We start from the raw sequence: 24,747 nt of genomic DNA on the forward strand, positions 1-24,747 counted from the left end.
CAGAGATGATGGGTCGGTCACTCTCAAAAATACCACGGTGGTGAGCACAGCCTAAGAGCCTCAGTAGAACGGAATAAGACAGCAGTGTTCATTAGTTCAAAAGGAAATGTTACTACTCAGATGGCTTAACGTGTAACAACGCACCCCTCATCTGCAAGGACTTGCATGCAACCCAGTTGGTTCCGCATTAAGCCTCGATCACACTTTTGCCCCCTTGAGGGACATTACCATGAAAACAGACTCTCTGCTTAAGAGTTTAAATGCAGAGTCAGCAGCAGGAGCAGAGACAGTCTTCATGCAAATGTCCTTAGTAATTTAAAAAATAAAGGGAGCGTGCATAGGGCCGAGAGAGAGAGATAACGAAGCTCTCTCTGAATAGAATAATTGGATGATTTTTTCACCATTGAATATAAGGGATCCTTTAAATCCAGGAGCTCCCAATATTCCTTTTCCTCTCTGTTCTTTTCATCAGTCTGTCTTGACAGGAAAATAACAGGGCACAATAAAACTGTTCTTCATATAAGTATCTGATCAGCTGGCGCTTCCCTTCACTGTCCCCTCCCATCACACTCAGACCATGTAGACTTTCCTAGAGCTCCAGCACAAACATTGGTCCTTCTACTCCTGAACTTGTTCTTGCAATGAGAATTAACTGTAGCTTTCACAGAGTTAACCAACAGGATCAGGATGCATATTCGTCTCTCCTCTTGGATTTCAGTGGAACCAGTTACCTTTTCATCTTTGTTTCATTGAGTTGTGTAGCGGTTGCCTGCTTGGCGTAGGTACATGTGTTCTTTTCCTGATCTGGTCTTCAGGGATCATGGTGCCGTGTCTGGTAGCTGCTTCTTGGTCTTCCAGCGGGCGCTAGTCACATTTTGCGCTATTATCTAACTCCATCACAAAGACTTTGGGAAATTAATCCTGTCATCTGTTCAATGCATGGGACTGCTGAGTGAGTGTAAGGGAAATCCTTGCTACTAGGAAAGGGGGCGGGTGTTTGGTTCACATTCAGATTTCATAGGTTTCTGCTGCAGTGCTGACTACAAATGAAAGATTCCCCCCATGCATCCAGTGTTCATTGACAGTAAAGGACTGGGTAGGTACAAGCAGGTGATTGAGGTGGTAAGCAAGTGGAGCTTTGGACAAGATGATAGGAAAAGGAAATGAATAGCTTTGTCCCTATTTTAAGCTATACTTCTCCCATGCGCTATTGCTCCGCTCAGGAAAATCCTGGAAGAGCAGCACCTGTTTTTCAGAGGGTAGAACATAAGTTTAATCAGAATGGCAGAAATTCAGACATTTTAAATCCAGATCAGAATTTAGCCAATGGACCAGAACCAAACTAAATCACTGACTGAAATACTCCCAAGCTTGTGGCTGTTTGAAATGTGGATTCAGCTGTTGACTCCATTTCTTGTGGCAGGATGATGAGGAATTGAGCACTTCTTAGTGAGAGAAGGGCTGCAGGATAGAGTATTTTGGCATGATCGGAACTTTGCTCTTGATAGTGCCTGAATGCCTATCTCATTGGCTCATACTTCTCCACTGGATATTCAAATCACTTCTCCACTCGATATTCAAATTTAAGGCATTGCCTGGATACACATTTTAGATGTCTTCGTGCTGAATGGAACTCCCAGATACAGAAGGGGATTTGAATACTGATAGTCAAGATGAAGATCATGTATATTTTTTCATCTTTCCCTCCTAACCAAAAAGTCTAGACGTTGAGGGGGCAGGAAGTGGGGAAAGAAGGGAGGGAGAATTCTGTTGCAAGCGTGGCGGGTTGTGTTTCTAGCCAAACTTCCTAAATTAGCAACGGAGAGAAAAAATGGCTTGGCCTTTCAATGGGAAACAAAAAATCCTTTCCATTTCTTTGAGTTGGATTGGAAAGTATGTCCCGGGAGCTGTTATTTTAGAGGGGAAGAAGTCTGGATTTTGTGTGTGTGTATATAATATAAATAAATGTTTTTAATTTTAATTCACATCACAAAATCTGCTTTGAAAAAATGCATGACATGGAAACTATCCACATTCTGGCTGTCATTACTTGATGCAAAGCAAGTGTATTTGCAAAACAGTTCGGAGGGGACTGTGCAGGGAATGCCTGCTTAGGTTAGGATATGATAGTTTTCCTGTGACTTCATCATGATCACTGCAGCACATCAGTCCTTCTAGAGATGGAACAGAAAGAGGAGGTTCTGGCCACCCCACTAGGTTTTATTTAATTGTAAACTAAAGGGAATGTGTTGAGGATACAAACCCAAAATATGAGATACCTGTTCCCTTTCCATCACTTCCCATTTATCTGCATTTGCTAAATCCCCCTGGGGTGGGAGGATGTTTCTTGAAACACCGCATCAGCAGCACCAAATGCTGAGCGCTGGGATGTGGGAAAGCATCAACCTGGCATCCCTGAAGGTGACAGGATTGTGCAGTGGCCACAGACTGATGGTAAAGAGAGTGCTCTTCGGTGACAGCAACATCCTTAGGCAACAGCTACTGACTAATATTAGTGTCTGTAGGTGGGCAATAAAGGCAGCACACTCAGGTGTGAGTTGCAAGCTTGTGGCTGGAAATGAAGTAGGAAAACCACGGCTGATAGTTGGTGAAGTTGATCATCCTTTGGTGACCTCTTCAAGCTGGTGGAGACCCTTTGTATAGGTGCACTATGGTGACCGTCTGGAGCATTATTGGCTATACTTCAAACCAGGGGATGAGTGCTTCATTTGGGGCACTCCTTAAGGTAGAGTTGCCATTGAGAGAAAATAGTGGTTCTCCAGAACAAAAAGCCCAGAGATTCTATCTAGATCATGCCTTGACCTAAAGTGGAAGGAGGACGCCCACCAGGAGTATACCACAATCCTCTAGCAATTGGCTGGAGTAATGTTCAGGAAGCCTCTGACGCAAAGCTTAAGGGCTTGGTTTTGTTCTTTATTAAAGGCTGACTGATAGCCAGCAATAATGGAAACTGCTTTTTCTGTTCCAGTAAAACTCTGCTCCCATAGTTGCTGTTATTGGCAAACTAAGTCACTTTGGTGTTTATGGAAAACTGTTTACTGGGAGGGAGTGGAAGGTTAGTGCGTTTTAGCTGCTCTCATCCTGCTTTGATTAGTGGCAAGGGCCTGTGTCCCTTGAGGATCCCTCCTGCTTGATACACCTCACCCACACAGGATCCATGCATCCAAACTCATAGAACCTCTATGCAGCCTTTGCAGCCTGGAGAATAAATGCCTTTTGCACATGTCATTGTAGAGCACAACACAGAGCCAGCCCCTTCCAAAGGGGAGAGACAGCCTTGGCATGAAGGCTGTTAGCTTACAGAATCCCATCTTTATTTACCCTACAAAGGCATAGAGTTCAGTGCACCAAGTATTCTGTCGCAGTCAGCTCAGATACAGTTAGATTGTGCCGTATCATACAGATGAGAATAACAATAATACACGACTTCAGTGCTGAGGAGAGATTTAAGGAAGCTGCTCTAATAAATACAATTTCACAAACATGCTTGAGCCACGTGTCCTAGTTAATTTGCTTCCTGGGGAACAAGGCATTTCTCACTGCACAGGATCCAGGGCTTATGCCAAGAGAGTGCAGAGGTGCCTCAGGCATCTCCTCCGAGCCCACAAACTTCTTTTCCCCAACATTGGCAGCTAATCTTGGGCTTGTGTCTGAATCATCTTGGCAGGCAACTCTTCTGTAGCTGGCAGAACCATCACTGCCATCTGAGCCTCTCAGGCAGCTCTAGTCCTGGATATGGTGCTGGGTAGCTTGCCCCACATCATTGGTTTTTCCCACATGCTCTCCTTCAGTCAGTGACTGGGAGGCTCTTGCGCACAGATCTTTCCGCAGGCTCCATGGTGCTGTGACTTAAAAGTAGCTCAGTGCCAAGAAATACACTGAGTTGCAGCCAGAGGGGGTGGAATGTGTTCTCTTGTCGAGGGGGGTTTAAACCCAGACTTTAATGAATTTTAATCTTGGACATTGTTCAGTAAATTTCTCCTTCATGTATTTGAAATTAATAGAATGTGTGATGCAGGGGTTCTCTCTGGATAAGATCATTAAAGAGCTGTGTGTCACCAACACTTACAGCTACACTTGTGCAGAGAAGAAATACCTCTTGGATTAATCTGACATTTCCAATCACTCTGTATTTTCAAACATTATACCATGTGCTACATTCTCTATGGGAAGGTGGATCCTTCACTAAACTGAGCATAGTGACCTTCGTTGTTGGGGGTCATCTGTAGGGATTGAATTTGGTAACCCTGGATCTGAAAGCATCTGCTGCTAGTGCCTAAGCTAAAGGACTGGGACTGTTAGCTTGGATGCATCAACACTTATAAACCTTTATATGTGGTTTATCTACTAGAAGGAGAGAGAGAGATGCATTGTGTTAGCATAAATTACATGGCATGAAGAGTACAGTGTGGAACAAGGCACTGCAGCTGGATTGTGGCCTGGCTGTCTGGGGAACGATGGGCACTTCGGCATTTGCCATGCCCTGTCGCAAATCTCACTGAGTGAATTCCTGGGAACAGCTTCACGGAAGAACAGGACCTTGTGTATGGAAGTCTCTCCATAGAGACTTCCCAAGTGATCCCTTCTGTGTCAGTAGGAGCCAGCCCCTCTGCTGCCAGCTGTTCACATCCCCCCGAATGAAACAAACTGCCAAGGGGATAAAATTCATTTAAACCTTGAAAGCTGCCCTCCTGGTAAAGTAGCCTTTACCCATTCTGACCCAATAGCTCTCTCTTTGTATTGGCTCCACTCACCTGAGCCTGCCTTTTCTCTTTGACCTGCAAATAGAGCAGTCATAACCAAAAAACATACTAATGCCTCTAGAGGGCACGGTTATGGATGCTACACCTTTATCACTGGGTGTGCATGTCATCTATAAACAGCGTAATTTTACCTTGTCATTACCTAGTCCACACCACCTCCCTCACATTAACAGTTGTGAGGAGGGAGAACTATGGGTAAGTTCAAAATCTTTAATTCAATGGGCATTTGTCAAAGCACATTAAAAACGCAGGTTGTATTGCTCCACTATTAGCTGCTCCTGTCAGCAAGGCATTGTTGCAGGTAATATTACAGGCCAGACACAAATGGAACTTATAGGTGCTTGGAAGCAGTGTTACTGAAAAAAGAAAAGGAGTACTTGTGGCACCTTAGAGACTAACCAATTTATTTGAGCATAAGCTTTCGTGAGCTACAGCTCACTTCATCGGATGCATACTGTGGACTATGCATCCGATGAAGTGAGCTGTAGCTACGAAAGCTTATGCTCAAATAAATTGGTTAGTCTCTAAGGTGCCACAAGTACTCCTTTTCTTTTTGCGAATACAGACTAACACGGCTGTTACTCTGAAAAGTGTTACTGAAGTATCCCAGTCAGAGGTCACTGGTGCTGCCCAACCTTTCATTGTAAAATACTGTTTTATCATTGTGAATGTTATATGGCCAGGCACTGGGAATGCCACGATTGTTGCTAATGCTACAAAACGTGACAGTTTCACTGTTCCCTTATCCTTCCCTTTCCTTGTTTGTTTATCTCTACTCAGCTGTCTCTTGTCATATGTTTAGGCCCTGATCCTGAAAAGACTCCGGGCAGGTTTACACTTCAAAAGCTGCAGCGGCACAGCTGCACCACTGTAACGCTTTAGTGAAGATGTTACTACACCAACGGGAGAGTTTCTCCCGTCAGTATAGTTAATCCACCTCCACAAGAGGTGGTAGCTAAATCAGTGGGAGAATCTCGGGGGTTAGACTGGTATAACTGCATTGCTTGGGGTTGTGGATTTTTCACACCCCTGAGCAATGTAATTTTACTGATTGTAAATTTGTAGTGTAAACCTGGCCTTACAAAGGCGCTTAACTATGCATTATAAGTAATCCCACTGGCATCTATGGGGCTGCTTAGAGTGCATACATTTAAGTATCTGCATAAAGCTTTGCAAGACTGGGGTCTTAGATGGTCAGCAAATTGGGCCAGAGATTGTCTTTTTCAATATATATGTGTACAGCACATAGCACAATGTGGCCCTGATGGGGATACAAATATATAATAGTAATAACTTGTATTTCTGCACCTCCTTCATGGATGGAGGCACTTCAGACTGTCAGAGCCGTGTTCGAAATATTGAAGCAATGCTGTCAGGTAGCTTAGGTACAAATTTTACTTTCTGTTTCTAAAAAAAAAAAAAAAAAAAATTTAAAATAATAATTTGGGGTTAAATTTTCTTTGAGATTGTAAATCCATGAGCAATAGCATTGAACTAGTGCACCAGAACCAGGAAGTGAAATTGACTAACTTTTAGTTTTTACCGGAATGCAGAAACCAAACAAGCATAGAGTTTAATTTGTGAAAAGCACACTGGATTTTCACAGAGCTGTGAGGGCTGATAATCTCAAGTGATAATTAAGAAGGTAAGGTTCCAAGTCGGCTGCCAGTGTCCCTTTTAAAATGTGCATGCATCAGAATTTGAGACAGGCTGGTTCACTTTCCATTTCCATCTCCAGGACAGACCTTTATTAATCAACTCTCATCTTCAATGAATGTTTCAATCTCTGCCTTCTCCATCTTGCATACTGTAATAATGTGCATTTCTCAGAACTCCACTATCAGTTGCTCTAACTACCCTTTGAAGTCAATAACGTTGGTATCTGGGTACTTACTGTTCATGCACAGGGTGGCTTCCTATCAACCGACTGATTTCTGTTTTCTTGCCTTTTAGTCCTTTCAAGGAAGCCAAGGGCGAGCATACCTCTTCAATTCAGTGTGAGTGTTACTTCATAAATGTCATTGCTCCACCTTTTGCGAGACAAATATATATCACCCTGAGGTTAAAATAAGGAGAAAGAGTTGCCTTTTTTGTGACAGAAAGGCACTTACTTACGAGCTTGCATCATTGCTTTAGAGTGACTGAAAGGAAACAGCACTAATTCAGACTTGACTTTGCCTTTAGGTTTCAGAAAAGGGGCTGGAATAAGAGTATTTTTGTCATGGGATTGAGAAATAACACCTAACAGAAGTAGTTTTGAGTCACTCACTTCTCAGGGGATGTAGTGAGGACCAATAAGTCAAAGCTTTGTAAATATAAAGAAGTATATAAGTGCTAAATATTAGTGGCTATTTTTAGAGCTGGGCTATAATTTTAACTGAAAAGAATTTCCTTTAGACAAATATGGTTTTCTGGAAATCAGCATTTGCCTTGGGAATACATGGATTTCAACAAGAATGTCCCGTTTTCCATTCGTGAAAATCAAAATGAAAAATTTCATTTCAAATTCAAAATGAAAATTTTACTCTGAAATGTCAAATTATTTCATTTCAGTAGAAAACATTGAAATTCTCCTTCTCAGTGTTTTTAGGAATTTTTCATTGAGTGAAAATATTCACTATTTCATCTCTTCATTCTGATATGGAACAGAACATAATTTTGAAGTATCAACATTTCTTATGAAAGGAAAGTTCTATTTTTAGAATAGCGGTAGTATTTATTATTAGAGATTCCAGTTTATATTTTCCAGTACTGCAACAAAATTGCTGAAAAGGTTCTTGCAGTGTGCAAAAAGGAAGCAATACTTTGATAGGAACCATATCTTTCTCTTCCCTTCCCTCCCAGAGTTAATGTGGGTTGCGGCCCTGCAGAGGAGCGGGTGTTACTAACAGGATTACACGCAGTTGCAGACATTTATTGTGAAAACTGCAAAACCACACTGGGCTGGAAATATGTGAGTATCGTTTATTGTTCCTGTGGATGCATTTGTCTCTATCCCTTTTTGAAGGTGTGTGTATAATGAGGCAGAGCGCTGAAGTGGGAGTCAGAAACCTGAGTTCTATTCCTGGCTCTTAAACTGATCTACTGGGTCCCCTCTCTGTGCCTCTGTTTTTCCTGACACCTTTTGTGTGTCTTGAATATTTAGACAGTAAGCTCTTTGTGGCAGAGGCCATATGTTACTATGCATAGTCACTGCTCGTGTCACAATGTCCACACTGTTGTTTTTAACACGCTAGCTGAAGTGGAGCTAGTACATGTCTGTCTGTTTGGGCTGGGAGGTACACTCCCAACTGCAGTGAAGCTATACTCTAGTTGCCTAACTTAATGGTTCCCAAACTGTGATCCATGGAGCACTTGCTGGTGGCCTGCAGAGAGGTGGCTGGTCACATGATCCTGATTTCTTCTCCTTGTTTCCACTGGTAAATCACATTAAAGACAGCTGAAAAGGAATTAGATGCATTCCTAATGTTACTTTTTCTTATAAGCAATTATTAGAGCTGCTCTAGGGATGTTATGCATTTGGGATGAGAGGTGTCCACAAGGTAATCTCTTTATAAAGATGTAGTATAGACTATGAAAATAGTTTGAGAGCCCTGGTCTAACAGGAGGCAGTGAGAGGTTAAGGGACTTACTGAAGTACAGACACCAGTGAGCCATTGGTATGAGTGGGACCAGAGTCTAGGATTCCTGAAAACAAAAAGTTTCCTGAAAGTCAAAAGGGTCCCATATTCCTGCCCCTCTGTGCCCCAGAGCTGAGAGTGGAATTCTTGACTCCTGTCTCCCAGACCTCTGCTCTAATCACTAGATTGCATTTTCTTTTCCGTACCTCTCGAGTCTCCCGCTAACTCCACCTTTTCTGTGTTTTTTTTATTTTTTTAGGAACACGCTTTCGAGAGCAGTCAGAAGTATAAAGAAGGCAAATACATCATCGAACTAGCTCACATGATCAAGGATAATGGCTGGGATTGAATGGGAAGAGCCCAGCTAAACCAGCGTGTAAGAGAATGCCATCCAACAGAACATTATATCCAAGAGTGAGAGAGTGACCGAACGCTTGGTTCCATGCATTTAGAGGCTCTGCCATTTGGGAGCATCTTCACACCCTTCTCCATTTTATTGGTGACTGGCCTCTAAATTTCTGTCTCTCCGTCTCTTTGCTTTTTATCTGTTTGTGAGTTGACCCTGGCTGCTTCTCTCTGTGTTCTGGTGTTGGCTAAGAGAATGCACCAAATGCCTGACAGCATTCCATGTTTATGAATGTCTAAGTACAAACTGAAGTTGGCTCTTTGGTGGCATTTTATCAGAAGGTATCAGTGCGGGAGGGAGACCAGAGTTTTGGGCAGGGGGAGAGAAAAAGGGGACAGGGGCAGGAGGGGAAGTAAGCAGGAATGAAACTGCTTTTCCTTTAAGTCCTGGTAACCGAGGCTTGAAACTATGGACAGAAATATACCTCATGACTGCGTTATCTCTGAATCTCGAAACTGCTGTTCCAGAGGCAGAGCTCCAGATTAAGCTGGCTGAGCACAAGTCGTAACCAAAAGCCCCTTGCTAGCTAATTCCTGAAACTGATGTGCAGTTCCATATTTTGATAGGTTGTTTCATACTATTCACACAGTCGCCTTTTGTGAACTTCTTGTTGTGGAGCTTGATTGCTAGAGAGATTCCGCAAGCGCTTTCCTTCTGCTTCTCCCTCCTCCTGTTTCATAGCAGATGGGCAAACCATCCCATCAGAGCATGGCTACAAGCTCAGCACTGCTGGGGAAACAAAATTCTGATTCTGGGCAACTGAGAGAGGAGGAGTCAAATCATGTAATGTGGGGGGGGGCTGGTGCTGCAGTTTTTTTAGAAGATATGACAGATATGCAAGAACACGGGCATGTGCTAGGAAAATATGTAGGGGGAGAGGGTTGTAGATAAACTCAGAAACATATGATGCCATCTTTAATTTTCCAGTCCTTACTGTGTGCCATTAGGGCAAATCTCTTTACCATTGGCAATGTAATAGCTTGGGATCCAGTAATCCTAATGTGTAATGGGAAAATGGCTTTAATAGGATCTCTGAAATTTCAGACTCCAGCCATCAGGTCCACTCTTTGAATCCATCAGAGATGTGATGGAACAGTAAGTGGCTCTGGTGGCTGTTAATATCATGTTTCACAGACGGCTATTTCAAGCCCTGAGGTATCCCCCAAACCTTGACTCCTGGTGTTTTAAAAAAAACCTGTTTCATATTCTGGAAGACTGAAACTTAGCATCCCCCAAATGGCATAGGCCTTGGAGTTGTAGGGGTAGAAGAGGTTTTGACACCTAACTGCAATGGACAAGTCCTACTTTAATTTTTGTAAATTAATTTTTATGGACCATCTTTATGTCGTTGGTGTGGGAGAGGGGGAGAATGTGTATGAAAGAAGATAGTGTAGACCTAAATGACCGTGTGAAGCTTCCTCTACAACAGTCCAGTCAGTATCTCGTGCAGAACACAAGACTATTTAACTGAATTAGTATTCTCCATCCGAGTGAATTCTTTTTGTTTGTGGAGTTATTTCAAAGTAGGTTAATTCTCTGAGGGAAATCCCTCTCAATCCAGAGAGTGAAAAATAATGTGCAGGGATTCGTAGCTCCTTATGAAATTGAACCTTCTGATGATTAGAGCCTAATGCCGCCTTTTTTTTCCAATATTCAGGTTAGCAGAGTTGAGAGGATTTCAAAATCACATTTTCTGGTAAGTGGGGGTGGGGATGTGTGTGCAGAGAGAGAGGCTTTAGAAGTGGGATTAGACTTCTGTGTTGAGTACCAGTGAGTAAAACCTGAATAGCTCATGTGAAAAGTGGGTGTTTTCTCTCCTCACTAGATGAGTGTTGTGTCCATGGCATCGCTGATAACATGTGGTTATTACCCAGAAGTAGGTGACAAGATGGAGACTGAGTGTTACTTCTGGAAAGGATGTATTGAATGCCTTCTTTGGCCATTGTGTTAGGAGGTGGCTTCTGCCTTCACCCTATCTGATGTGAATTACAAGACCACTTCATCTTTGACTTCTGCTAGACTCTACTTCCATCATCCTCATTCCCCTCCATCACCGCTACCTTCAACAAAAAGAATTCCTCAGTACCCATTAGCTTGTTGACTCTGGCACTGGCCTTCTCTTCATTGCCCTTTCCACTCAATGTTTTGTTGGTTTTGGCCAGTAAGGAGTCATTTGCTTTCTTTGAAAAGCTCTTCTCCTTCCCTGAAAACAGTCTTCAAAGGGATCTGATCTGAAATGGGAAAAATAAGGGATAACCCACAACAGTTTGTATGCAGATGGGATGGGATACAGAGCCATGCCTAGACTCTGGTAATCTTCCCTGAATGAGTATAATTTTATGCACTACAGTGATCGCCAATAAAAAGCCAACATGCCTATAATAATCCCCCAGTATTCAGTCTCAAATACTGCAGCATTACCCCTGTAAATTGTAATTTTTGCACCATTAGTGTAGGATATGCTGTACCTCTTAAAAATAAGGGCAGTTACCACAGAGTGGTGTCAGATGCAACAGTTTTTATTCTTTGTGTACTAAGAACAAGAAGTAATATCTCAGATGGCAACACGCAGTAAGAATTTACATAAATTGCATTTTTATGGCGACCACTGTAAATTTGAATATTTGTGGCCAGATCCTCAGTTAATGTAAATTGGCTTAGTTTCCTTGACTTCCATGGTGCTACGCCGGTTTAAATCAGTTGAGGATCTGGGCCCAGATCCTCAAATCCTGGTATGGAAAATGCGTGAGCACACACACACACACACAGAGGCACACACTTGACTGTACGTTGATTTTTATACACTGTATAGAGAGATAAGTAAAAATGGCCTGCTAGGCTCATTTAATATTTGTTCTCCCTTATGTGTCGGCTAAACCTAAAGTGCTTCTTATGATGTAAGGTCCGCTGTTAACTCATCTGTGACTTGCTGTATTAAGACATATGATAGTATTGGGAGTTGAAAACAAAACAGAGTGATGAAATTTATAGGCTAGTGGATGGGTATAACTATCTATCCGGGCATTCTCAGTTGATTAGTTGCAAAAGAATATATTCAGAACATAGCCAAAGAACTGCACCACTTGCATCTCATTGGTCGAGTCAGTTAACTGTAGCCAGTTAGTTACATCGAAGGGTGGGTAATACCTGGACTTCATTTCCAAGATGGAGGTGCAGTCCAGAGAGCCAGCATGTCCCGGTCTCCATGGGCGGCAGCCTCAGCAAAGATGAAAACTGCAAGTTTTGCTCCATTTTCTGTCCCCCCCACCCCTCCCAGTTTCTAGCAAGCTGCCACCAAGGGCCTTGAGCAATGCAAATTCTGGGCACCCCTGAGTTTACATCACAGTGTACCCCAAAGCTAAACTTTGGTAGATTTGAAATGTTTTGCTCAGGCGGATTATCTTGTGTGGCATCATGACCCTGTAATAAATATTCAGATGATAATATATACAGAAAATAATAAGCATTATCTTATGAAATATACTTTTGTAAATAATATTTTAATTTTTTTAAAAAAATAATATATTTGGTGCTGTTTTCTCAGAATCCACCTCTGAGAGCACTTTTATTGTTTTGTTTTTAAATTATACTGTTTCCTCTGTCTTAGTTGGAAAATATGCTTAAAGGGAAACAACAATCATAAATATATGCTGTTTTCTTAAGTTGCTACACTTTTCACCTGGACAAGGCAGAAAAAGGGCAAATAACCTCTAATTCCATCCAGCAGAAATTACCTCTAATACAGGCCATTGCCAGGTTACAAACAGAGGCCCCCAATTCAGGAAGGTACTGAAGCATGTGTGTAACTTTAAGCACATGGGAATGCACGCGTGTTTAAAGGTATGCACATGCTTCAGTACCTTCCTCAGTGCCTGAGGCCCCTGACTTGCAATTAGATCCAGATAGGAAGATCTTAATTCCTACATGGAGTCCCTTTAACATCAGTGGGGCTCCATGTAAGTGCATAGATCTGCCTAAGTAGATCTGATTGCAGGATCAGGGCCTGAAATATTCTCTTGCACCAGTATTGGCTAGAATAAAATAAATAATGAAGATTTAGAATGTGGAAGTGAATTTAAGTTGCAACATCAGAATCTTTATTTCCTGTTGCTTGGGGTAATAGGGCCACGGGATGGAGAATTCTAACTAATCAGGAATTCTTATTCGCTTTGCAAGTATTTTTGGATGTGGATCCTGGTTTTAATTTTGCTTTTAATATAAATAAACCAGGCTGCTACATAGTGAATTAAAGTAAAAGTTTACACCTCTGGCAGTAAAGTTCTTTCCCCTCTCCTCTTTGTCTTTTTTCCCCTCCCCTCTCCCCCTTAGTTTTTATTTCATTGGTCTTCTTGTTTATCTCAAAGTGGACCAACAGCACAAATCATTAGACTGTGTTTTGCTGAGTAAGGAGCTATTTGCAGTGCTGAGTAACTGTTGCACATTCTTTTATTTTCTCTTTTTGGTGCACACATTTTAAAGGCAACAAAACCTGCACATGGAATCTGTGGTTCTTGTGAGGATCAGCTAAGAATTTTCTCTTTATGCGTTTTCCTAATTGATATGTGAGTGTATTAATCATGCATTTCATTGCACTTCCTCACTTCAGAAGAAGCATCACGTTTTTATATGAACCAGTTCTTGGACAAGCATCCTGTTGGGTAAACAGATTTGAAATGCAGAGCTCAGCTAGGTAGTAAGAGCTCTCCTTGCCAGATGAGAGGTCTGAGAAATGGAACGTTCAGAAACAAAAATGTTACGCATTGAGTTGGAAGAATCCTGTTTGTTCTTTTAAAACAGGAAGGGAAAATAAAATCACACTTAATATAAAAAAAAGTTGACATTTAAATGCAAGCAGAATGATGTTGTGTAAGGTACAATCACAAATAAGCTATTCTTGTAGTTACAAACTGTACGCATCCTTTGTTTTGTTTTTCATAAGGAAATGGGAATGCTTTCTCACTGACAAAATGAAGAGACAATATTTCCAGTACCAGCCTGTCTATTGATGCTCTTGTGTTTACAAATTGTGTATACTTTTATTTCTTTGATTTAACTATATTTTTGGCATTTTCTTTCAGGTCATATTGCTTCGGTAATAAATGCAATTGTTTGTTTTTAGATAATTTGTCTTCACCTCTTTGTGTCTTTGTACATTGTACATAGTTCTTCAGTATTAGAGGGAGGCATACTGTTTGTCAGATTTACAATATGTGTTGGTGCTCATTTGAGAAAATAAAGTTTTCAAATATTAAAAGCGTGGATCTACTTTTCTGTTTTCGTCCCTAGGACCACGAACAAAGTGGAAACTGACCAAAGGGGACGGAATTCAGTTGACCTGTAAGTTTGAAAATACCCAAATCACATTGTTGTTGTTTGTATTAAAATTGGACCAGTTAAGGTCAGGGCCCTATTGTCCTAGGGGCTGGACAAACATAGTCCCTGCCCCAAAGAGTTTACAATCCAATGTGATGTGACAGACAAAGGGTGGGAGGTTTAAAAGGCACAGATGAAGTGATTTACCCAGGGTCACACAGCTGGTTACTGGCAGAGCCAGGATTAGAACCTAGGTCTCCTGACTCCCACTGCCTGTCCACTACACCACTCTGCCTCCCATCATCATTATTAATTATTATTTTTATTCTGTTGTTGTGGTGATGGAAATTTACAGGCCCTAAACAGGATCAAGGCCTCTCTACGTGGATTGTACAAACACAGAGGTAGATATAATCCCTGTCTCAAAGAGTGTAGGCTGCGGAGCCGGAGGGTGGTCTCTCAGGCCATGGCCAAACCACTTTTTGGCTGGGCCAAACCTGAGCAGCACTGCAACCCTAAGCGCCAGGTCACAATGCCACTCACTCAGATATGGGGGGTTGGGTGAAGGGGCTCATGGGTCAGTGGGATCAATCTGCTTCTGGGTCAGGGGGAACACCTGAGAGGGGAAGAGGAAGATGCAGGGGGCAAAACTGTGGCCCCTTCACTTTAAACAGTGCTCCACAGCCCCTGCTGAATAGTTTACATTTTAAGGCCCTGATCCTGGAATCAGATCAACACAGACTTCCATGGGGCTCTATACAGGTTGAGAGGTTTGCTTTTGTGAATCCGATTCCAGGGTCAAGGCCCAAGATTGAAGCGCTCCTTAACTTTTCCTTATTTTGTCTCCCACATGCTATGAGGGAAGGGTTTTAACATCCTTCTCTTATGCTTTCCAATTCAAAGCGTCTTTCCCTCTCAGAAGCCCTGATCCTCCAGTTCTTTCTCACCCCAAACTCCCCTTGAGAGCTGGTCACTTTTCAAATCTGGCTGGTGACAGCAAGCTGGCCAGCCTCATTTGGTGATTCTCAGTTGCTCGCGGATGGCTTTTCTTTGTTCCTTTCGTTGAAATTAAAAGGAAAAAAAATACTCTTGAAAGGTTTCTGTTCACACGAGGTTTGTAAAATCCCTCCCTACTCTTCATTTTGATTAAAAAATACCTTTATTTCAAGCCTGAACAATTTGGTTGTGTCCCTATCATATACTCAGGTGCAGCCAATTTTAAGTTGTAAGAGCAAATATTTAACAGGTACACAAAGGCCTTAATTGCAGCGTGTCCTGCCTTTCCCTTTCCACAGTTAAATGTCAGAAGTTTGTCATAGTCGTTTCTCCTGTCACTCATCCAGCATTAGTGTAGTTAATGGGATTTGGTCAAACAAATGCTGAGCTTTCAAACAAATGCTGAGCTTTCAAACACCAGGAGACAAATTCACTTGGGCAGATGCTTAGCCAGTGGTTCTCAACTAGAGGTACATGTCCCCCTGGGGTACACAGAGTTCTTCCAGGGGGTTCATCAACTCATCTAGATACTTGCATAGTTTTACAATGGGCTACATAAAAAGCACTAGCAGGAAGTCAGTACAAACTAAAAATTCATACAGACGACTTGTTTATACTGTTTTATATACTATACACTGAAAGGTAAGTACAATATTTATATTCCAATTGATTTATTATATAATTATATGTTAAAAATGAGAAAGGAAACGATTTTTCAGTAATAGTGTGCTGTGATACTTTAGTATTTTTATGTCTGATTTTGTAAGCAAGTAGTTTTTAAGTGAGGTGTAACATGGGGGTACTCAAGACAATTCAGACTCCTGAAAGGGGTACAGTAGTCTGGAAAGGTTGAGAGCCCACTGGCTTAGAGTGTCACACAAATCTCTCTTTTTAAACAAAACTATTTTGGCTGAATTGTACGTAAAGGAGGCCCCAATCTGACTTAAATGGGAATTTTGCCTGAGTAAGACTGCAGAATTGGCATTTCAGAATGATCTGTAATTGGAATTAATTAATTTGATGTCCCCCTACTCCTCCCCCCCCCCAGAAGTGTAGTGTCCTATAGATTAATTCCTCAATCTGTGTAAACTCTTGTAGTTCCATTGAAGTCAATAGAGCGATGACAGTTCACCCCAGCTGCGGCTCTGGCCCCTCGAGATGACGTTCCTGGCTCCTGGAACTACAGACAGTCCTTAGACAATCCTTCCCCAGTTCTGCACTGTGCTACAGAGTTTAGGGACAGATATTTGAAAGAGCTGAAGGGTGAATTTTCTAATGCTCAGCACCCAAAACTAGTGGCCAGATTTTCCGCATCCAGCAGCTCCCAGCAGCAAACCAGTTGTGGGTCCTGAGCCCTTCAGAAAATCCCAGACAGTGTGGCTGTCAGTGCAGTGCTGACATGGTTAAGAAAGCTCTTATGGGACCAATTCTACTGTTTCTAAGGGCAAAAGCTTTGGTTATAAAGTCACTGATTAATTCTCAAATCATTTATTTCATTAGGAGTTAGGTGCTTAGGTACTTTGGAAAATCTCACCAGGTGGCTGCATCTTTAGGCCCTTAGGTGACTTGCCCAGTGTCACACAGGAAGCTTGTGGCAAGGTGGGCACTTGAACCCAGGTTTCCTGAGTCCTAAGGTTGGTGCCCTAACCACTGGAAAATCCTTCCTCTCCTAAAGCGATTTCATATGGAGCACATTTACTCATCTGTAGGATCTGCAATACTCTGCAACTGCAAAATATGCTGGTGCTGCTCCTTAGAGCAGGATTCAAGAAACGCAGTTCTCCTTTGAATACATGACCAAAAGGAGGCTGACAGTTTGGTAAGTTGCATTCACCGTTAAGGAGATCATGAGTCACTAAATTATATTTATCCTAAATGCACTTTTTGCAAATTAATCTTGTTATATGAATTCTTTAATGGGGGGCCCAGATCCCATTGCCTCCAGGTTCTGGTGAAAGTCAGATCTGGAGCCAATCTTTGCAGCTTGGACCCGTTTCTAATGTTCTCATCTAGGTCAGGATTGTGACCACACCCTTACCACAATGTGCACAGAAGTAAGAGGACTAGTTGTACTGCACATCACAGCAAGGGGAAAGAGCAGCCTCCACGGTGCTGCTGCTACTCAGCCTGGGCCGGGAGACAAGATACGAGCTGGCAGCATGGTCTCTGAGCTTGTCTACACATTTTAAAGCATGCTAAGGAACTTTTAGTGCACAGCAGCGGAGTTGACATGGACCAAATAATGCACCACACATTAGTATGCTTTAGAAATCACACCCCCCATGGTGTGCATTGCTGCATCATGTAGCCCTACACTTGGAATAAGGGGGGAACCAGGGAGGGAATTGTGATGTGCTCTTGAAGTGGTGCAGCTAAGTGCCTGGCTCAGGACAGATTATAATGTGTCAGTCTAGCCCTAAGTAAATATTTGATCATGTTAGAGCTAGGTCTTGTGAGGTGCTGCGCTCCCTCAGCTCATAATGATTTCAGCAGCTGCAATTCAATGGGAACAGCAGCCCTTGGAGGCAGAGGCCTTTGGAGGGGCCAGGCTGAAGGGCCTGGTTTGCCCGACTTGTGTCTCTTTCAGTGCATCTCTCAGAAGAGAGAGAGACAGACTGGCGCTAGTGGGAATTTAATTGACATTCTGGCTGGTGAGTTTGCTTGCTGGCTTACAGGATGGTGGGTGAACTGAGGCAGGATTTGGGGAGACCCTGTTACAAGCAGGTTCTCAGATATTATAATATATATCTCTTGCGTGTCCCACTAAACACTTTTTTCCCCCAGTTGCACTGATTCTTTTTTTCCATAAAAAATGACCTTGTGCAATGCTTTGTGTATTAGCCCTCCAGAGACAGAAAGCTGTGGGGAAAACTGCCAACTAGCAAAAATCATCTAGCACAAGAATGAGAAAGGAATAGCTCTAGGTTTCGGGGCTGTTGTTTTCTTCCCAGATGCACTTAAGCTATTAAACTGAAGGGCAGTTCCCTAATGGATATAACTGGTTAGAGAGCTTGTCATTCCTATCTGGCTCTGAGAGCAGAAGTAGCTATAAAAACTATTCCAAACACTATACCATTCTCACACCTTATAGGCAGGGAGGGGATAGGATATCTGCTGCTTGTAACAGCTCATTAATTTTCAAGTGTTATTTTAGTGGCTCCATAATAACTGTACACAAACACACAGAGTTAAAATAAAGTTAATGGTTTATCTTAAATTGACAAGAGCCAGGAAATTCAGACTTGAGGCTGACGTTACCCTTAAATTGCTGTGTTTTGTAAGATCACCTGTTGCAGCGGGAGGAGAGCATCTGTATTTCTGCCTTGGTATGTTTGCAGCAGAGGCTGAATTACAGAAGGGGTTACATCTCTTCATGCCTACATCCTTTCCAAAATACTTGTGTTCTGTATAAGGTTTTTTTCACCAGTGAAGCCACAGTGATACAAGTTCCTACTGCAGACATGTTGTACCGCAGTGTACCAGACTTAACCCAGGCTAAGTTAAAAAATCCAAGTCCTATTTTGCACAGGGGCTGTGTCTGGGTTAGGGGTTTGCACTGATACAACTACATCAGTGTTTTTACACCAGGGCAAATTTCTGTAGTCTACCACATGCCCAGATGCAGCACCTTTGCACTCACTCTCTCCTGCCATCTGCAAAGAACCTATATTTTTACTAGGCTGCTTGTAGCTTTGCATTTCCCTGGCACCAGCGTGAAAAAACCCTCCCCAGGCACCCAAGCTTAAAGCTGTTTCCATGGAGACAGAAGACACCTGTGCCCTGGTTCTGGTCTCCTGCCAGCCAGAGAACGTAGGATACTGAGACCCTACGTCATCCCCCGTGGCTGAAAAACGAAAGGGTGGGAACATTAGACCTCACACCATCTCCTAACAGGCCCTTCCAGTGGCAACTACGATCAGGCAGGGAGTAAACAGTCCCCTCAGCCTGATGAGAATGAGGCCATGTGTCTGGCTTAACCAGTCTCTGCCTCAGTTGGTACAGGGATGCTCTGAGGAGGTCACAGTGGAGATGGGAGGAGCACAGTGGCAACAAGGAAGGAGGTGGGCTAGTCTGGAGGGTTGCTGGGGAAGGGAGACTGCTGAGGGGGTTCAAGGAATCATAAAGGAAGGAAAAGATGGAATGGGTGGGGGAGGGATACTGGGCTAGGTCAGGATGTGGTTTATATATCATGGGGTAGAGGGGGCTGGGACACCCAAAGGAGCCATGGAGGAAGCCACAGAGTTGTCCAGGGAGGCAGGTAGGAAAGACTGTTCTAACATGTTGGGGAGACATTGGCAAAAGGAGAGGGGAGGGCACTGGAATACCAGTGTGGAAGGGAGAAGGGAGTCAGTCCTTTGAACAAAGCAGGAAGCCCTCAGCAAAGGAAGAGAAGCTGCAGGAAGGCTGGGGAAAGGGAAGAAGGTGATGGGGTACCTTACAGAACCATCAGGTTGCAGAGGGATTGGGGAGGATGAAAGGCACCGAGGACAAAGGGAAGCAAAGGAGGACCCATTCTCTATGTGTCTTACACAGTTACCATTGTTGGTATTATCGTAGCGCCTAGGAGCCCAGTAGTGCACCAAGACCCCATGGTATTAGGCACTGTACAAATACAGAACAAAAAGATAGTCCCTTCCCTGAAGCGCTTAGTGCAGGGATGTGACTGCAGTCAAGAAAGCTTGGGTTAGGAGAAATGTCTCTTGTCCAGCTTGATAACGAACATCCATCTTAAGCAGAAATGGATTAAAGTCCAAACACCATCAAACTCTGGGAAGTCTCAGATAATGTCTGGCCTTTGTAGTTCAGGCCCCATCCCTCCCTAACCTTAAGCAGAGCCCCTTGTACCTGTGAATTCCACCTCCCGGAAGAGCTAGACTGGAAGTCAAATGGCACTCTTTACAAGCCGACCCCATTCCACATCTCCCCATGAATTCCTTGAGGGCAGACTTTCCTCAAGGCCGCTTGTGTTCCTGATTAACATAACTGGGACCAGACCAGCTGTGAGAATGAACTATCAGAGTAGCAGAATAAAGAGATGTCCACCAGGAAAGTTGAGGTCAGATGATGAGAGAGAGAGAAATGAAAAGAGAGGGATTTCCCTGCTGTCAGCTCACATGGACAAGAAGCAGAGGTGACAGTGGAAGGAAACTGGCTGAGATCAGCACCCGTGGCTGAATACACCAGGCTTGTAATTTAGAGAAAAAATAGGCACACTGTGAGTTTTTAAAATATTATAAAATATAATTTAGAGCAATTACTTTGAAGGACCATGTTCATCTCAAACACACGTAGCATTTTTATGAGTCATCCGTCTCACTAGGTGATACCACAACCTGCCAACTTTCTCAGCTGATTTAGTGCTGCTAACTTAAAGGCCAAAATTGCTTCTGTGGCGCTAGATGAGCATTATAAAATGTATCTGATTCTTGCTGACCTCAGTACTAAAATCCATTTGAAACTGTATCTGATTAGATTTAGACCAGCACTTTATTTTAGCTTGTTTTGAAAGTGCTGATGCAACTGTTCCACCCGCACCACTGAACATGACCTGGGATTCTCTCTTGCCCTCTATACAGAGGTCTTACTGGGCCAATAGACGGCCCTAGATGTGCTATCCTGTCACTTTAACTGGACTCTCCATCTGAATGCGTAGGGGCCCCCCTCTAAGTCCTTAGACTTTAGCATGAGCTCAAGGGGCCCTCTACGCAGTGAGGGCCTCATCCTGCAATGTGCTGAATGTTCTGGACTCACAATGAGCTCCAGGAACAGGGGGGCCTACAGGCTGTGATGTGCGAAGCGATATCTGAAAGCTCACCTGAGCTCAGCCAGCCAAAGAGGATTTGTCTGATACTCGGGAGAGCAGGGTCCAGTGGAGGAGGGCTGAAGAGTCTGCTCCGAAAAGCCTGGCCTAGATTGGAAATTCTGCTGCAGCAGGAGGGAGCTGGAGTAGAGACAGCCACACCCACCCAGCAGTTATTGTTCAGCCTCGGCAAATGGGCTTATCTAGCAGAGAGGTCAATATGACGTGTCTGCCCAACAAACCCACTGTCATCCAAGTTCTGATTCTGACCAAGCCATGCATTTGACTCGACAGGACCATCATGAGGGATGCAGCGTAGGTATAAATCCCTGAAACCAGATCCATGAGAACAAAGTGTGTGTGACCTCAGTGTACCTCTTTCTAGTCCTTTGCCATACAGACTGAAGCCTGCAAAGCCTTCAAAAACGTGATATCTTCAATTAATATAATGTTAATCCTTTGGGTGTCAAGCAGTAACCTGTGAACCAACACTGAACGTGTATTAGAAGCTCTATTTCTCAGCCCTGATCTACAGTGAAAGTTTAGGTTGACAAAGCTACAGCACTCGGGGCAGGGGTGTAAAAAAAACAAACATGCTGTTGCTACGTTGACCTAACCCCTGGTGTAGACACAGCTAAGTTGACAGAAGAAGGATTCTATCAACCTAGCTACCACTGCTTTGGAAGATGGTGTTCCTAGAGCAACAGAAAAACCCCTTTTGGGGTTTTGCTGCCATAGCCATGGCACCATAGTTATGCCACTGTCATCCCCATAGCATAGACCTGGCCTCTGCCTCCATTTTGTAATTAGATTTGTTGCTACAAACTGCTAAAGCCGACTTGTACGCACGGCTGCTGCTGAGTTACTCCAGAAGCTGAAAAACTCTGTTTGCTTTATCTGTGTTTCCATCTCCTGTTGTCAAGGCAAGTAATTACTGCATCAAAAGGCCAACTCGACAACAGTGCCTCTCTCCCATTGATAGTGAGAGTGTGTATGTATCTATATCTATATCTATCTATCTATCTATGTATGGGGGGGAGACAGACTGGGTTTCCCTTGTACAATCAGCTGGTACTATTTGGTTATGGTTAGCAGGCAATGAATTAGAGTTACAAATGAAAGGCTGATGCATCCCACCCCACTTGGCAGAAGCCATCTGGTCACACGTCCCTAAGACACCCAATATGACAGAAGACTATAAAGCCTGGAGCGTCACAAGGAGTCTGATCAGGAATGTTCAGCCTGTAAAAGTTATGGGATATTATTAACCCAGCTCTGCCACTGACCTGCAGTGTGACCTTGGGAAAATCACTTCACTTCTCTATGCCTGTCTCCCACTGTCTACTTGTCTCATCTATCTAGATTATAATCTCGTTGGAGCAGGGACCATCTTGTATGTTTCTGTACAGTTCCTAGCACAATGGGGCCTTGACCTCATTTGAGGCCTCTGGGCATTACCACAGAATTAATTAATTAATTAAAGGGGACCTTGTTTAAGTGTGAGAGCTAGCAGGATTTTATGTGTTGCTACTAATACTGAACATACCACAGTCAAAGACCATAGAAGAGAGACACCAGCAGCAGCCTAGATGGTGACTTAACTTTCATAGTGAAAAGCTACATTCCCATAATCCCTGGTTTCAAAAAGGTCCAGTCTCATTTCACTCGCTTCAATTTTAAAGAAGCTATAAGAGGGAACAAAAATATCAAGTTTATTATCCAAAGAGCTTTCTTTTTGAAGTTCCCAGAAGCCAAAAATAACCTGTTATAAATGTACTAATGCTATCACACCACCAAGAAAGCCTTCGGGGGGGGGGGAAGAGGGGGGAGACACTGCGCTAAACAGCACCCCACACGCAAACACTCCAGATCCCATGTTCTCACTGCATTAATATATCTGCCTGCAGTATACAAAGGGCAGAGACTTGGGGTCTGTCGTCGCTGCAGAATTAACTCAGGCTCTTATGCAGACACTATCCCAACCCTGCTACTCTCTACACCTGGCACAAATCCTCCCACCTGATGGGTGGTGTTTTAAACCCAGAATGGCTGGCTCTGCCATGGGTAGGGGTTGGGGGGGGCTGCTTTCACTCAAGCTGGAACCCACCTCCTTTGCAGTGAGGATGTAAGCTAATCCCCTCCAGTGCTGATAGTCCTCCACTGCCTTCCCACAATTCCCCCTATGCACCCAGAAGGACAGACAAGTTTTCCCACAATCCTCAGGAATGAATCATAGAGCAGCTCAGCACAAAGACCCCTGGGATATCCCCACTCCACCCCAGCAGCACACATACAGGGAGTAGTGCAGTAGTAAGGATATGATAATTCGGGTGGGGGGTTGAGTTAGGCTAACCCAGGTGCTAGTCACCCAAGTTAACTCTCCAGTGAAGACATACCCTTGGTCGTCTTTGCTTCTACAGAGTCAAAAGGAGCTGACTCACCTCAGAGAGAATCCACGTTTCAGGTGAGTTCAGAGTTTGTTTTCACTCTGTCTCTCCTGGTAGCATTTTCCTTCTTCTAGTAGTTCCTCTGAAGGGGTTTCCCTTCCTGTTTTTCGCTAACAGAGCTGTCAGACTTTCCATGTCTTATGTGCTGGTTTCAGACCATGTCCCAAAGTATTCTCATGTTCTTAATGCAGACCTTTCTTCTTAGCCCCTCAGGTATCTGAAAAGTAGGGTAAGGTGCCTAGTGGCAAATAAGGGTAGAGCAACAAATGTTCATTTATATTAAGGGGGAAATGAAGTATTTCTTCCTCTCTGTGGCAGCATTTTCCAGAGAGAAGGATTTACCAAAACTGTTCCCCTCCCCCCTCCAGTTTCTCTATCATAAAAGCCTTTGTTTTTAGCATTCCCAAAAGCCATCAGTAAAATCAGAACAGAATGTGTATCTGTGCTTCCAAAATGCCTCTAAGCCTCTTCTGGGTGGTTTAAAGCAATGGGGTTACCACTGCAAACTTTGCTTCATCCCTGAAATGAAGGCATGTGGTCTTAGTTTCTGCAAATCTCCCTGTTGTTGTTCTCTGTCTATTAAATTGAGGGGTCAGAGGGAAGGGATTTCAATTCACTCCTCTTCAGAGATTCCCTTCCCCTTCATTCTTATTTTATGTATATAATAATAGCACCCAGAGGCCCCAACTGAGATTGTGCTAGGCATAATCACACAGGAAGAGACAGTCCCTGCCCCAAGGAGCTTGCAATCTAAATAGACAAGACAGACAAAGGAAGGATTATTGTCATAGGCGTCGACTCTGTGGGTGCTCTAGGGCTGGAGAACCCATGGGAAAAACATGGTGGATGCTCAACCAATGCTCAACTTTTACATGGTGGATGCTCTATCAATCCCTCTCCCTCCCCCCAGTGCCTCCTGCCCACCAACAGGCCCTGCCGATCAGCATGGTTTTGCGGCATCAGGAGGCGCTTGGGGCGGGTGGAGGGCGAAGCAAGGGCACAGTGCACTCAGGGGAGGGGGCGGAGCAGGGGTAGGAAGAAGCAGGGCGATGGAGTTGGGGGAAGGGGTGGAGTGGGGGCAGGGCCTGGGGAGAGCCAGCTCCCCCTCCCAGCAGATTAGAAACTCAGTGCCTAAGAGGCTACAATTATGTCACGGAATCGGTGACTTCCATTGACCTCTGTGACATTTTCTCCCCTGGGGCTGGAGCTCCCAGCCAGCCCCGCCCTTGCAGCTGCCCAGCCCGGCAGGGGGACCCTGCGTAGCTGCCCAGTTGTGGCGGGCAGCAGGGACCCCCCGCAGCTGCTCAGCTGCAGCCACGGCCAGTGGTTGCGGGGGGGGGACAGGACTCTGCAGCTACCAGCTGCCCAGGGGTAGAGGGAC

General features: G+C 43.8%; 1 protein-coding gene across 11 annotated transcripts in view; it reads left to right on the forward strand.

The window, feature by feature from the left end:
- YPEL2 (yippee like 2) overlaps positions 1–24,747 on the forward strand; it is a 132,095-nt gene that overhangs the window by 42,109 nt on the left and 65,239 nt on the right. For 5 of the 11 annotated variants that reach the window (XM_077836714.1, XM_077836713.1, XM_077836717.1 and 2 more), the window contains 3 exons: positions 6,738–6,781; positions 7,629–7,737; positions 8,664–14,058. In XM_077836714.1, coding sequence (XP_077692840.1) covers positions 6,738–6,781; positions 7,629–7,737; positions 8,664–8,753 — 243 coding nt within the window. In that variant the 3' untranslated portion in view covers positions 8,754–14,058. Of the gene's footprint in view, positions 1–6,737; positions 6,782–7,628; positions 7,738–8,663; positions 14,059–14,096; positions 14,148–24,747 lie in introns of those variants that run through there. The other 6 variants (XR_013348270.1, XR_013348271.1, XR_013348272.1 and 3 more) reach the window with 4 other exon arrangements.

Source organism: Eretmochelys imbricata, chromosome 17 (assembly GCF_965152235.1).
Source record: "Eretmochelys imbricata isolate rEreImb1 chromosome 17, rEreImb1.hap1, whole genome shotgun sequence".
NCBI lineage: Eukaryota > Metazoa > Chordata > Testudines > Cheloniidae > Eretmochelys > Eretmochelys imbricata.